The sequence below is a fragment of the Papilio xuthus genome, unplaced genomic scaffold (assembly GCF_000836235.2).
Source record: "Papilio xuthus unplaced genomic scaffold, Pxut_1.1 DF826945.1, whole genome shotgun sequence".
Taxonomy (NCBI): Eukaryota; Metazoa; Arthropoda; class Insecta; order Lepidoptera; family Papilionidae; genus Papilio; species Papilio xuthus.
The window spans coordinates 8,956,627-8,970,541 of record NW_013531704.1 but is presented as its reverse complement, the minus strand read 5'-3'; the positions used below and the strand labels follow the sequence as shown (position 1 = coordinate 8,970,541).

The following is a 13,915-nucleotide window of genomic DNA, read 5'->3' as shown; positions in this document are numbered from 1 at the left end:
TTTACGTGAATGCTTCCGATGAAAGAGACGAAGATATAAACAAGTGTTGTTTATTTCATATCTCGCCGGTTTTGAAATGATTATGAAGGCTTTTTTGATCGATTTATTTATAAATTTGCGCGGAATTTTTTATGTTTATTCAAGGACAAAAAATTGCAGAATTGTAAACTATTTTTAGGGTGATTGTCGTGAATTTTGTATGTTCATATACTTACTATGTAATCATACAGATACTAGCTGCCGTCTGTGATTCCGTTCGCGTGGAAGTAAGAGACAAAACTTAAATACTTTACCTATGGTTTGTTCCAGAAAATGTGTTACGTATACCTCAGCGCGATCTCTTTAGCCACTCTGAATATACCTAATAACAAACATCGATTTATTAATGTTATCGCATTTACAATATTTGTAAGATGAACCTATATCGTTCCGTTTACCCTCGTGCTACCTTACCCGATTCTGCAGAATGGGGTGACAAGAATTCGGTAGGTTATCTGGATTTTTTATTAAGATATATAATAAAGATTATAACTCAATATATTAGACATTCACGCCATGTAAACATTAGAAATGGTTAGCACTGATCAATGCTAGGAGTATGATGCAACAGCCGACAGTCTTACACCGCGCGACCTCAGCGTGCCGCGTGCGCGTGTTTGTTTATGTTTAGAAAGGTAAAGGACTTTCTTAATTTAGGTTTTATTCATAAAAAATACAACTAGTGATTCCCTTTAAGACATAAGGTTTTTTAGAAGCTCCAGAACCTGGAGGAACGCATAAGTTACGAATTAAGTTTTTTTAGTTCCGCGCGGAGTCATGGGCGGCAATTAGTGTTAAATACGTATGTTTGTTAGGCGAGTAAAATCGTTCCAACGTGTTAACTATTCGTCGACAACCCTGAAAACATAATGTTATTTGACTACGTAATTTCGTCAACAGCCAATATGTATGATGAAATTAATTTAGAAGTTTACAGCAAAGCTAATGTGCGACGTAAGTATATTACACCTGACGTAGTAAATATACATACATACAAATATATGGAATTTTACACATGTTTACGTTAAAACTGAAATTTAATTATATAAACATATGATATGTGTCGCATATCTTTATTTAATTACTAACTAACATCGTCCTCGAAAAAAAAAACAGTAGCCTATGTATTTTTTAAGACAATGCTCTACATCTATGCCAAATTAAAGCCAGATCAATACAGCTGTTCTTGAGATAACTTCAAACAAACATCCATCCAAACATTCGCATTGCAAAGCGCTTTTTATATTTTTAATTTCACTTTACCATCCTTGATGACTGACGATAAAAAATAAACAGAAATGAGAACCTTCTCCTTTTTGATGTCAGTTAAAAAATGATGCGGGTGGTACCGCAGGTAACAACTAGTACAGAGATTGGATATCGAATAAAACTAATTATTGTAATAGGCCCGAAATGCACCTTTTATCTATAACAAGTTATCGTATTTGCAACAATGTTGCTATTGTTTTCTTAATTTTTTGCGCCTATAACTTACCAAAACTTACGCAATACTTGATAACAATACGAAATTGCATCTTTTGATTTTTATTACTATTTAAAAAATGTACGTATTTCCTAAAATTTTCCAACGCCTAGAAGAATATGCTAGGCAATTGTATAGCACGTGTAACCAATCATGTTAATATTATTAATGTGAAAATTTGGATAAATGGATGTTTGTTAGAAGGTATCTCCAGGACAGCTTCAACGGATATCGATAAAATTTGGCTCAGATGTAGAACATAGTCTGGAAAAACACATGGCCTACTTACTAATGTTTTTTAATACCGCGCGGACGAAGTCGCGGGCGATAGCTTGTTATGAATATTAAACAAAAGCTATAGTCGGTGTCAGCCGCTTGTAAGCGGTCTGCACTCATTTGTGACATTCAATAGGTTATCTGTCACGCACGTCAGATTTGCAATCGGCCCAATTACAGATCGTTCGCTCTAACATCTCATTATCCAGTATCTGTACGTCTTTTTAATATCTGTATTTTAATTGTTACTTAGCATTAAACAAAAAAATGTACATGTATAATGGTGTAGACCAGCAACAGTGCAAGCGCTCTGGGCGAGATCTCTACGGCGCCCTCTTTTTTTCCATGCTCTTGGGGAATTATTAGATTTGTCAGACTGCAGTTCGCAGACCTGTGGCGCCCCTTTTTGTTTTGCTTTCTGGGCGGTCGTGTAACCGCTTCCTGCCTTTTTAACCGTATTTTGGAATCTAAATCGTTGTCCCTGAGGGAGGACTCTGTCCTGCTTTTTGGCAATATGAACGAACGAAGATTTGCGTCAATGCTGTGTTTGCGTTTTACATGTAGCATTGTTTCACTGTAACGTGATATTCGCAGAGAAGAAATCCAATAACTACTCATAAAATTTTTAAAGATCTTGAATTTATTTGAGGTAAATGCACATTTACCATTTTTCTATTCATCATGTTCGGAGTCAATGTGGGCATCCTCTGTCAAACAAACTTACATCATGTTTTTCACAAGGTTTTACTTATTCGTACTAGGATAATCATTAATAATAAAAAAATAATACATATGCAACAACTTACAATTTTATATTCTAATGAAAGCTTAATGCATATTTGGTATTTCGGTGGCAGAAAGATTATAACTTATTGTAAAACAAAACTTAACTTTGACAAGTAGACGTCAGTGTCAGTGTCAGACTGACAATGACAGTAAAACAGAGTTTCTGTTTCTGCCACTTTATGCAATAACAAATAATAATCATGATAACAGAACAAAGTAATAACAATCGATAGCAATGCTCTAATGCTACGTAACATACGACTATTTTATACTGAGCCCGACAATGAATCTGTTTATACAGACTTGTCTAAGACATGGACAGCGATGATCCGAGAACGCCGCTTTTAGGTATGTTTCATGAAAAGATTATGTTTTATTAGTAAAATGATTACAAATCACACGCTATGTACGCATTTAGGTTACATTAGATATTTTCTGTTTTTCAATTTTTTATCGACTTTGGTATAGAGTTGTGGGTGTTAAAAATACAATATGTTAAATGTTTTTATTTATTTGAAGTCTAGTTTATAGCTTGGGGTCAGTCCGCTTATGGCGAAGCGTAGATCATGGTTGAACTGTATGTAATTGCCCTTAAACAATACAATATCTTTTATGATAATCAGCGATGTTAATGTTACATATACCTATTTTCAGAATTTTACGAGCTATAAATGTGTATGTATTTCAATACTACATATGTAAAAATAATTTGAAATTTATTTGTGCAGTACATTTAGTGCATGTAGTTGTTTTTGTGTGAACATTTTACTTACATACAATTACATAAGTACCTGGCACATTTTTCAAAATATAACAAAAAAGAAAAACATAACATTTTTGCTGAAAGTTATGTTTAATAAAAATTATTCCTTTATTTAATGTTTTATACCTTACATTTTTATTAATCAATATATATGCTTTCATTATATTTGTATTTTTATGATGTAAGAATTGTTACATTGTCTCATAGACATTGAATAACTTAAGATTTAGTTCTCCTTATCTATATTAGAACATTCACCTTAATTTAAATCAAGAATGTTCAAGCATTAACAACATTGTGTATATGTAGATTAAAAATATTTAGTAAAATCAAACAAGTTTAAGATTTTTGAATTTATAAAATGGTGTCCAATAACTACCCTAAATGTTAATTATTAATGTCAATTTATATAAAGGGAAGGGATATGTCATTTTTCCTGTAATAAATACAATATTTCTTAAAACCATTTCTTTAAAATGTAGTATAAGGCTTAGACTTAGTCTACTTAGAACAGCGCTACTAACACTTCAATAATCAGTTTTTTAACTTCTTAGTTAACTGTTAAAATTGGATGACCGCGACGAGCTTTGCTCGGTATTTTTTTTAATTGTGTTTTTTGGAAATTATATTTAAGTACGAATTACTAATAAAATGATGAAATATGAATAATATTTTTCGATCTTACCGATAGAAAAAAATAAGTTTATGTTTAAGTTGATTATCGATAAAACACGAATAAAATGACATTTTCTAAAAATGATTCCTAGCTAGATCGATTTATCGCCCCTGAAACCCCCTATATACTAAATTTTATGAAAATTGTTGGAGCTAATTCCGAAATACCATGTATATATACATATATATATTTGCTCATTTAAAGATATTGTATAGCTTTTCCTAATATTAAAATATACGTTTAATTTGTCTCAGCAATGAAATTATGTAGAAACTCCTTGACTGAATAAGATTTGAAGTTATTATAATTACATATAAGATTTTGATTAAGCGGCTCAAGAGGCTTATCTTTGTGTTTGTTTATCTCTAATTACTGTGAAGGCTTTATATTTAAATCTGTGTGCTTGTTGTTATCATTTTAGCCTTGTACATCAGTGTTAAAGGTACTAATATACAAGATTTATGATTGACTAACTTTTGCCCTCGACTTTGTGTAAGGTATTAGAAATAAAATCTAGTAATATGTCGCGCAGTGATAACATAGCTTTCTGATGACATTTTTTTATATAACATGCAAAGAAATCTTTTGTATTTATAATTTTAGTAGATAGATATAAGCAGACATTATAAAAGACTGTTTACCTTATTAAAAAATAAAAAATAAAATATTAAAATTACTCAATGTTTCATTGATTGCTTTAGCGTAATAATATTTTATGAATAAAATATTTCAATCATATGCATATTTAATTAACATTTTGCATGACAGTAAGTACCAAGAAGTGTTGTAAATTCGTCTCGAATATCGCATCGCTTGCAGTGTGCACACACTTTACACGTGTCATAAGTTTCTTGCGTGCGATAGTTTAGTGTTATTTCACTTTTTTATGTCACAAGTAAATTATTAAAACTCGGTGTTTTAGTTGAAAGTTCTTGTGATGGGAGATTGTAATGGTAATTAAATATATATATTTTTTATTTCTATCATTGATCACAGGCTATCACATCCGTGAAAACCGGTTGTTGTTTACCCATTTTCCTTTTTTTGATATCTTACTTTTAATGGCATTTATTACAGTAAACTTTTTCATCTGAATAATTTATGATATTGAACTTTTTGAGTCTAATATATAAAAATCTTAAGATTTAATTTCCACCAAGCTAGATTTACGATTAAATTCTATTACCACTTGCGCAACTAAAAGATATCTTCCCATTTATCAAGGTATTTTCCCTTAGAAATTATGATGGAATTGTATTTTTTTTTTTGGAATAAAAAAGAAAGAACTTCTTTTCTTTCTGCCATTCGAAATTTTAAGCTCTACATGTGAATTGTGTTGTGTATTACACGCATGTCTGTCAGTCGCGTTTAAGATTCCCCATGAATTATACGTCTTATATGTTGCTTGTGAAGTGTGTTCTGTTTACATTACTACAGTTTTGTTTGAATAATATTTATTAATGTTATAAAACCGGTATCCAATGTTAATACATGGTGAGGACTTTTCATTCATAATTTTAGATATAAAAGAAATCTTAGAGTCTTTTTCGAAAATTTTTCCCTTACTAGTCTCTTGGTCTTATGGTCGTCTCTCAGGACCGGACTGTATCCAGGTTCGTCTGTATTTATTAGATTAGCGCTTACTGTGTAGTAAACTAGGACCATGTTTTAACTGACATTTTATGTGTATTTTAATAAAAAATATAACTTTGTCTGTGTTAGTGTTATATTTACTTTTAAAGTTTAATATGTTGCTACTGGGCAGGTCACGAGCGTCAGAGCCGGATAAGTCGTGTGGCCCGCAAGCTATGCGGCCTGGAGTCATGGCGCAGACGGCTTCCTATCACAATCTGGCTACCGAAGTACAGCCTCCATTGTTTGGGCAGAGATGCCATCGCAGGTCAGTCACCCTCGATTTTACACAGAGAAAATATGGGAAACACCGAGGCGAGATACGCTCGCTGAGAACAGTTCTTTGGGACAGTCTCCATTGTATATTCGATAAAAATGTTGAAGTATATAGAATATTCAATGACTTTCAATTGATGCTCATTTATACGCGTCAATTTTTATTAATAGTATCGCTTTGCAAGGCTTAATTATAATTTCTGTTTGACTTTTTTTTTGTGGTGTTAGTTTAATTTTGGTTTTATATTGTGTTAAATGTTGTAATAAACATTTATGTTTTTAGAGTTTCTTTCAGAACGATTTAAAGATCTATGTCTGCTTTTGTTCTTAATTTTTAAGTACGACCGTCATATCTGACCTCTTTTTAACTCTACAATCATGTAGTTTAAATGAAGAGTTTCTTGTTAAGTGATGAGTTGTAATCTCTTCAATTGACTTGTATCACGTGGAACGTTATCGACAAACAATGTTTCTTTTATATTAATAATTATATTTAAATACTAACTACTTATTATTCAGAATGCTACAAGAATAATGTAAGCAAACCTAAGTGAAAATTCCTGTTCAGTCACAAGTTCCAATTATTTAATTCATCTAATACAAATATTAGCGGGAGCGTCGGTGGCTCAGTGGTCAAGCATTTGACTTGCAATCTGCAGGTCCTGGGTTCGAATCCCGCCATGTACCAATGTGTTTTTCATTTCCCGTATTACATATGTACATTTATCCGACGTTCTTACGCTGAAGGAACACATCGTGATGCAACATGCACATATGAGAAGAAATTCAAAGATATGTGTGAAGTCAACCAACCCGCACTTGGCCAGCGTGGTTGACTATGGCCTAATCACCCTTAACTTAGGGTAGGCTCCGAGCCCCTCGGTGGGGACGTATAGTGAGCTGATGATGATAATAATATTATAAAGAGGAAAGGTTTGATTGTTTGTATTGAATAAACTCCAAAACTACTAAACCGTTTTGAAGAAAATTTCACTGTTCGGAAGTTACACTGTCCCCGGTTGACATAGGGTACGATTTTTTAAATCCGCGCGAATAAAGTCAGGTTGCCTGATGTTACGTAACTGTGTGATAATATACAAAGTTGTTTGTCAGTTCTGTCGTAACTAATGAAAGTGAAATCTTTATTTAATTTGTTTATGACGATGAAAGTTACCAGACAGGTTTATTATATTTTTGAAGATAACTTTGGCTTATTGTTGATTAACGTTCGAATCTAATTGATCAGACGCATTCAGAGTCGTTAAGTGTACACTAAGGGTAAATTTTTGTATTTATATATTTTCGTTTTTAGGTATTACGGTTGGACTAACTTCCATCCCACAAGGCATTGCTTATGCTATGGTAGCTGGTTTACCCCCACAGGTAAGTAAATAAGTCAAACATGTTCTATAAAGCTTTTGTTTGCATTTTTATATTAGTTAAAAAAATCGAAATAACTTTACCAGTGTATACGAATTGTTTCGTTGTATATAGACATTACTGTTTTTAATAATAACTAGCGGACCCGACAGACGTTGTCCTGTCTACACAAGTTAATATTTGGTGAAAATTGTGAATCTAAACCATTCCCAGATCCCCTTGAACACACACAAAAAATTTCATCAAAATCGGTCCAGTCGTTTGAGAGAAGTTCAGTGACATACACACTCACAGAAGAATTATATACATAAAGATATTAACTGTTATATACTGTTGTAATTCCAGGTGGGTCTATATTCCAGCATATTCCCCGGCTTCGTGTACGCATTGTTCGGTAGTTGCAAGGATGTGACAGTGGGGCCCACCGCCATACTGTCCGCACTCCTCGCCAAGTACGTGGCGTTGTCCCCGGACTTCGCCTACCTCGCATCATTCCTCTCCGGCTGTGTGATAATGCTGTTGGGTGCGCTGCAGCTAGGTTAGAACTACCACTGTTCTTGGTGACAACAATTCATCATCTCCTCGCATCTCTGTCTGTTAAACGAGCAAGTGACAACCTAAATACGCCTAAATAGCAAAGCGACCGCTGCTGACAGATCGACGGAGGAGGGGACACACAGAAAGAGGATATTTTCCCTTTATATGCGTCTTTTGTTAAACCCATTCCCATCCTTATAAAAAAAGGGTGAGAAGGGAAAGAAGAATAAAATATGGACTCCAACACGCATACTTATTAGATGAAACGCAGAATGGCTTTCACTTGACGCCTGTCTTTACGCTCAGGCAGGTTTAATTCTACTATACCTTTAGCGATACCTAAGTCGGCTATCAGATTTGCTGCTTCACCTTTTATTATGTCACTAAGGGAAACTCTAAGTGTAACTCAGAGTAAAATTGCACTAAAAGACGTACTTAATGACTATATAACTTCTTCTTATTCTATATTCTGTATTAAACCCTGAATTTGAAATATTCAGGGTTTAATATAGCTTTGGTGTTGCAGGATTCCTGCTGGACTTCATCTCAAAGCCAGTGATCAGCGGCTTCACTACAGCCGCCGCGCTTCAGATATCTGCTTCCCAGCTCAAATCATTGTTTAGGGTTACAGGTATGATTCTTGTGTTTATTTGTAAATAAAAAAACCTTAATCGTTTTAAGATTTGAAAAAGATTTTACAGTTTGTATATGACATTAAATATCGCCTTTTCTCAAAGCGCCTTGCACTTTAAAATAGCAATGTTCCAGTATGTCTTTTTGAATCGTTACATAAAATTATGTCCACTGACTTGCAGATCAATTATCTCATAGTTTTATTATAAGACTAGTTGTCGCCCGCGACTCCGTCCGCGTGGATATATGAAAAAACTTAAAATATAGATAAGTTAAATAAAAAGCAGCTCTTCAAGGCATAAAATCTAAAATAATAATAATAAATAGTACCCTATGTAAGTCTCCTGGCTCTAAGCTCCCTCCTCACCAATTTTCAGGCATATCGGTAAAGCCGGTCTTGAGTTATAAATAGTGTAACTAACACCACTTTCTTTTATATATTGTCTAGTGTATACGTTATATATTCAGGGTCATCAGGTAACACTTTCATCCAGGCGCTGGTCAACTTCTTTACGAACATAAAGACGGTACATTTGTGGGACAGCGTGCTCGGTATCGCGTCTATTATATTCCTGTTATTATTAAAGGTAAGTTTAAGGGGTACTCAGAGTAGTGAGCCTAAACAATTGCCAAACAATTAGTTTTAATGTATTTCTAACAATATTGTTCAATTTGCAGCGTGTAAAGGTCCACGGCTTCATGTCCGGGGCTTGTGAGTACATGGTGCGCGCCAGGAATGCTCTGCTGGTCTTCATCACCTCACTCCTCGCCTACTTCTTGTATAAAGGCAGTATTACACCTTTCGCACTTACCGGTAAGTCTAGAACAGAACAGGAGAAATTGAATACTTTAGAAAGGACAAAACAAATTACTTAATATATTATTTGGCATTGTCATTTGGCACAGTACAAGCAAACTTCACTTAATTTTTCTACAAAGGGATAACTTGTATATTAATTATAATATTTAAGTATCCTGCTCGAAGGACCAAGTTTTAATGTGTTCACGGAATAATTACTTTAAAAACAAAACTGCGTAATTCTATATAATTGTACAATTTGTAGGTAAAATAGAAGGCGGTCTGCCCGCCTTCGGTCCGCCGCCGTTCAGTACTGTGGTCAACAACCAGACCCTGACCTTCTCAGACATGCTGCAGACCTTCGGGTTCGAGGGCCTCGCCATGCCCCTCGTCGCTATACTGGAGAGCATTGCTATAGCTAAAGCATTCGGTAACTATTACTATTGTAAACTAACCATCGTCCGCGACTTCGTCTACGTAGAATTTAAAAAAAGCCTATGACCGTATGCATCAGCTATCGTCCTGGCAAATACCGTCATAATCTGTCCAACCATTTGGAAGATTATCTGGAACAAACGCGTCCTGATGGAAATAAAGATAAAACAAACATTTAAAAGAAAACTTTTCTTGTTTTTAGCCACGCAAGTACATAATGTTTACGTTATATGTTTTTATTTCGATGTTAAACACAGAAAATTATATTAACAAATTTAAGTGTGAAAAGTAAAACACTTTTAAATATATAAATGAAATTGTACATTTTCTACTTTGTCAGTACACTGAAAGTCATTGTCGGTCATCAATGTATATTTAGCAATTTTACTAAGTTACGAACAAACACTCAGCCGTTAGTTTACACAATACTTCGACACAACGCACTTTGACACAACCTATCGCCTTGAAAGCCAACGAGCAAATGAGAGCTCTCTGAAGTTGGTTGCCTTTAAATAGGGTGTCAAAGGCGACGCCATTATTTTTTTGTCTTAATTTATTTTGTCCTTATAGTATGATTAAAATCCATAAATCAAAGATAAAAATAGTTAAGTAAGATGGTTATCTGTAGCGGGCAGTAAGGCGGTGGATGGCACACAGGAGATGTTGGCACTGGGCGCATGCAACATGGTGTCATCGTTCGCGCAGAGCATGCCCGCCACCGGGTCCTTCACGCGCACCGCACTCAACCACGCCTGCGGAGTGATAACACCCGCGGGCGCATTCTTTAAAGGTAACCATCATTTTAACCACCTAAATAAAAAAAACGTTGTTATTTCTAGTTTACACTACTGTACACGGCAATAGTTATTCGTCGCATAGAAATTTTAAAATAATAAGAAATGATGCCGTACATTTTTTAGAATATGTATTTAAAAATGTCAGAAGAGATGTACTATATATATCTCTCCATTTTATATATATATGTATCTGCATTACTGTCTGTGTGTACGTTGTTTTATCATTTGTGTGGGTTCAACCTCACTTTTTGATTTGAGAGATGGAGAGTATATCAGTAATGTGTTTAGTACATATTGTGTGTGTCAGCGAGCCTGGTGCTGGTGTCGGTGACGCTGCTGACGGAGGCGTTCTACTTCATCCCGCGCGCGACGCTCGCTGCCGTCATCATGGTGGCCATGCTCTCCATCATTGACTTCTCCATTCTCACCACGCTCTGGCGCAATAACAGTGAGTTATTCTCGGAGAACCATTGCTTATCAAATTTTAACTAATATTGTTGTACTGTGCAGGAAAGGGAGGGGTGGGGGGTGGAATATTTTTTGTAACTGTGACATTGCAAACGAAGCTGACTGTACTTAAATTGCTATAAATAGGGCAGTTCCGTGGTTCACTTGCTATTATGTTAATTGAATTTTAGTTTAGCTTCAGCACATGAGAAAAGTACACTAAGTGAGTAGTTAAGTGAGCATTAAAGGAGTATGTCAGTAAATGTAAATGTGTCGGTGTGCAGAGAGTGAGGTGTCGGTGTGGGCGCTGACGCTGTGCGTGGGCGCGGGTGCGGGCCTGGAGTACGGCATCGCGGCCGGCGTGGGCGCGGACGTGTTGCGCACGCTCGCCCACGCCGCGCGCCCACACGTGCACATGCAGCCCTGCAAGGTGACACACACACACACACACTGTCACTCTCGTCTCCGGGAACTCGACTGAGTATACTGTAGAAAAAAGATATATTTTTCACATAAAATGGGAAACGAGCCGTCCCCTGAATTCGCCGAAATAGCGAAGCGACTTTTGCTTATAGACATTCACAATTGCGATAACCTAGATATTAACGAAGCAATTCCGTGTGCAGTCTGACGGAGTGTGCGCTGGAGGCCTAATTTTACTCCCGTTTCCCACACTTTTCTTATAAGGCAAGTTTTTTGTCCCTCCTCCGTTGATTAAAGTAAGCAACGCAACTGCAATTGTGTATGTTTCGCCATTTGGGCGGATTCGGAAAAAGAAATAAGTAAAGATGCGTGGTGTAGGTGGGTGCGGCTGTGTGCTCGCGCGCGGTGCTGCCGGCGCAGCTGCAGTACATGAGCGGGAGGAGGACGGCGCGGCGGCTGCGGGCGGAGGCTGCACAGCTGCTGCTGCTGGACGCCAAGCATCTCCGGCACATCGACCACGGCGTCGCTGAGGTACAATTACACACATTCCTTCCTCGACAATGTCAACATTTAACACAACTCACCTCAATACCTCAAAGTTTCTTGAAAACATTTATTTAAATATTTAACTAATCCTCCAAAGATTTTATTCATATTAAAAATATGGTTTAAATTTTTGTAAAACAAACCTTTGTCATAAAACCTACAGGATGCTCGTTAAAACGAATATCGGAACAAAAATCATTCACATTTCACAACCGCCTGTATAATCGCTGCTAAATTTTACCAGAGAATAAAAATCTTGTAAATTTAATTTTCTTTCATAAAAAAATTGCAGCGATTATACAGGTGGGTGTAAAATATGAATTATTTTTATTCCGATATTCGTGTTTGCGAGCATCCTGTAGGTTTTATGACAAAGGTTTGTTTTACAAAAACTAAAACCATATTTTTAATATGAATAAAATGTATGTATTATAAGATTTTTATATATTTAAATAAATGTTTTCAAACATATAGCCCTCTAGCGGATAAACTAAGCAACTTTGAGGTAATGTTCAAGGTCTGTTCAATACTGTTAAATGTAATGATTTACCATTCATTGTATTGTTAAATGTTTACATAAGTTTTGTTTGTGACCAGGACATAATAACTGTGATAGTAGAACTAGAGAAGGAAGGTCGCAGAGTGGCGATGTGGAACTTCGAGGCGAAGCATCAGCAGCTCTTTGAGCAGATCAACTCCGCTATGAAGGGAAACTTCTTCAACGGTATTGATATAGAACAATTTATATCCGGTAAGTTAGTTAAGTTATTAAGTTATATACGAAGAAAAAAATATAAAATAAAACTTCAAAACTTACTTATTTTATAAATGCGCAATGTTTGGATGAATGGATGGATGTTTCTTAGAATTTCTCTTTCTTAATTTGGCATAGATGTAGAACATAGTATGGCTACTAATTAGTGCGTACAAACAAACAAACAAACAAACAAACTCTTCCGCTTTATAATATTAGTATAGATTCACATAAATTTATGTATTTTTATTTTTCAGAAGGCGCCGCTAGAAGTACAAACGTTAATTTTTAAATATTTTGTTTTTTATAATTAATTGAGGTTTTTAATAAATAAGTGAGTTAAGTTGTTAAGTTTAATTACATTGTAATATGTTTAAATGTTGTTTAAACTTTATATAATAAAAATATTAAATGACGATGTGTTTGTTATTACCTAATATCCAAAACAATTTTTTTACTACTAAGTTTTAAGTATGAGAAAATAGATGGATGGATGGATAGATGAATGATATTTGTTAAAAGGTATCACCAGAACCGTTGTATGTAACTGGCTAATTTGGCATATAAGTAGAGAACCTAGAAGATAGCATAGACTACTAATTGAGTTATTTTTTTAATTTCGCGGACGAAATCGCGTGAGACAATTGGTATCACATATCGTCGAAACTGGATAAGCGAGAATGTAAAAGACCGCGATATATTTCTCGCTTTGAGAAGATTATCTCTTACCCGAGTTTCTCGCTTGTGAATGTCGTCCATCGAGGCCGGACAATGACTTATAAATGTTTCTCGCTTAACCAGTTCTCGCTTAACCAGGTTCGACTTTACTTATGATACAAACAACAAAATAAGTTATAATAAAGCTTACATTCAAAGTTTGCAACATAAAATCCTATTCCTAAACTCAAAGAAACCTCTAAAAAGGCAGTAACAATAAAAAAGAAAGGAACAAAATGTCCGCGGAGACGCGCTCGGCGTTAGTTTTTGTTATTTCCAGCAAATAACAAAGTTCCGAGCTGCTCTACTGCACACCTTAATGTCATTTACGTGCCCGAGCGGGGGTAGATGTAAAAATGCATTCCGTGCGATAAAACGTACAGACAATATCACCGCATACGACATCGGGATAAGCCCCCCTCGTGTTTATTTCTAACACGCGAGATACGTAACAACGAATTTCGTATACGACTTTTATTTAAATGAACAATTTAGGTTAGAATAGCTTGATATCAA

General features: G+C 35.3%; 1 protein-coding gene across 4 annotated transcripts; it reads left to right on the top strand.

Moving 5' to 3' along the window:
- Positions 1-2,727: 2,727 nt before the first annotated feature.
- On the top strand, positions 2,728-13,032 carry LOC106121520 (sodium-independent sulfate anion transporter). Of its 4 annotated transcripts, none has more exons than XM_013317218.1 (14): positions 2,728-2,932; positions 5,789-5,923; positions 7,244-7,314; positions 7,657-7,849; positions 8,375-8,479; positions 8,950-9,068; positions 9,160-9,295; positions 9,546-9,710; positions 10,344-10,505; positions 10,820-10,960; positions 11,244-11,389; positions 11,761-11,913; positions 12,526-12,679; positions 12,940-13,032. In XM_013317218.1, exons 1-14 carry the CDS (start codon positions 2,899-2,901, stop codon positions 12,972-12,974), a joined length of 1,749 nt encoding a protein of 582 aa, XP_013172672.1. In that variant the 5' UTR covers positions 2,728-2,898; the 3' UTR covers positions 12,975-13,032. The 4 variants fall into 4 exon arrangements, with proteins under 4 accessions (XP_013172672.1, XP_013172675.1, XP_013172673.1 ...); XM_013317221.1 differs by lacking the exon at positions 2,728-2,932 and adding an exon at positions 3,246-3,259; XM_013317219.1 differs by lacking the exon at positions 2,728-2,932 and adding an exon at positions 4,916-4,976.
- The last annotated feature ends 883 nt before the right edge of the window (positions 13,033-13,915 follow it).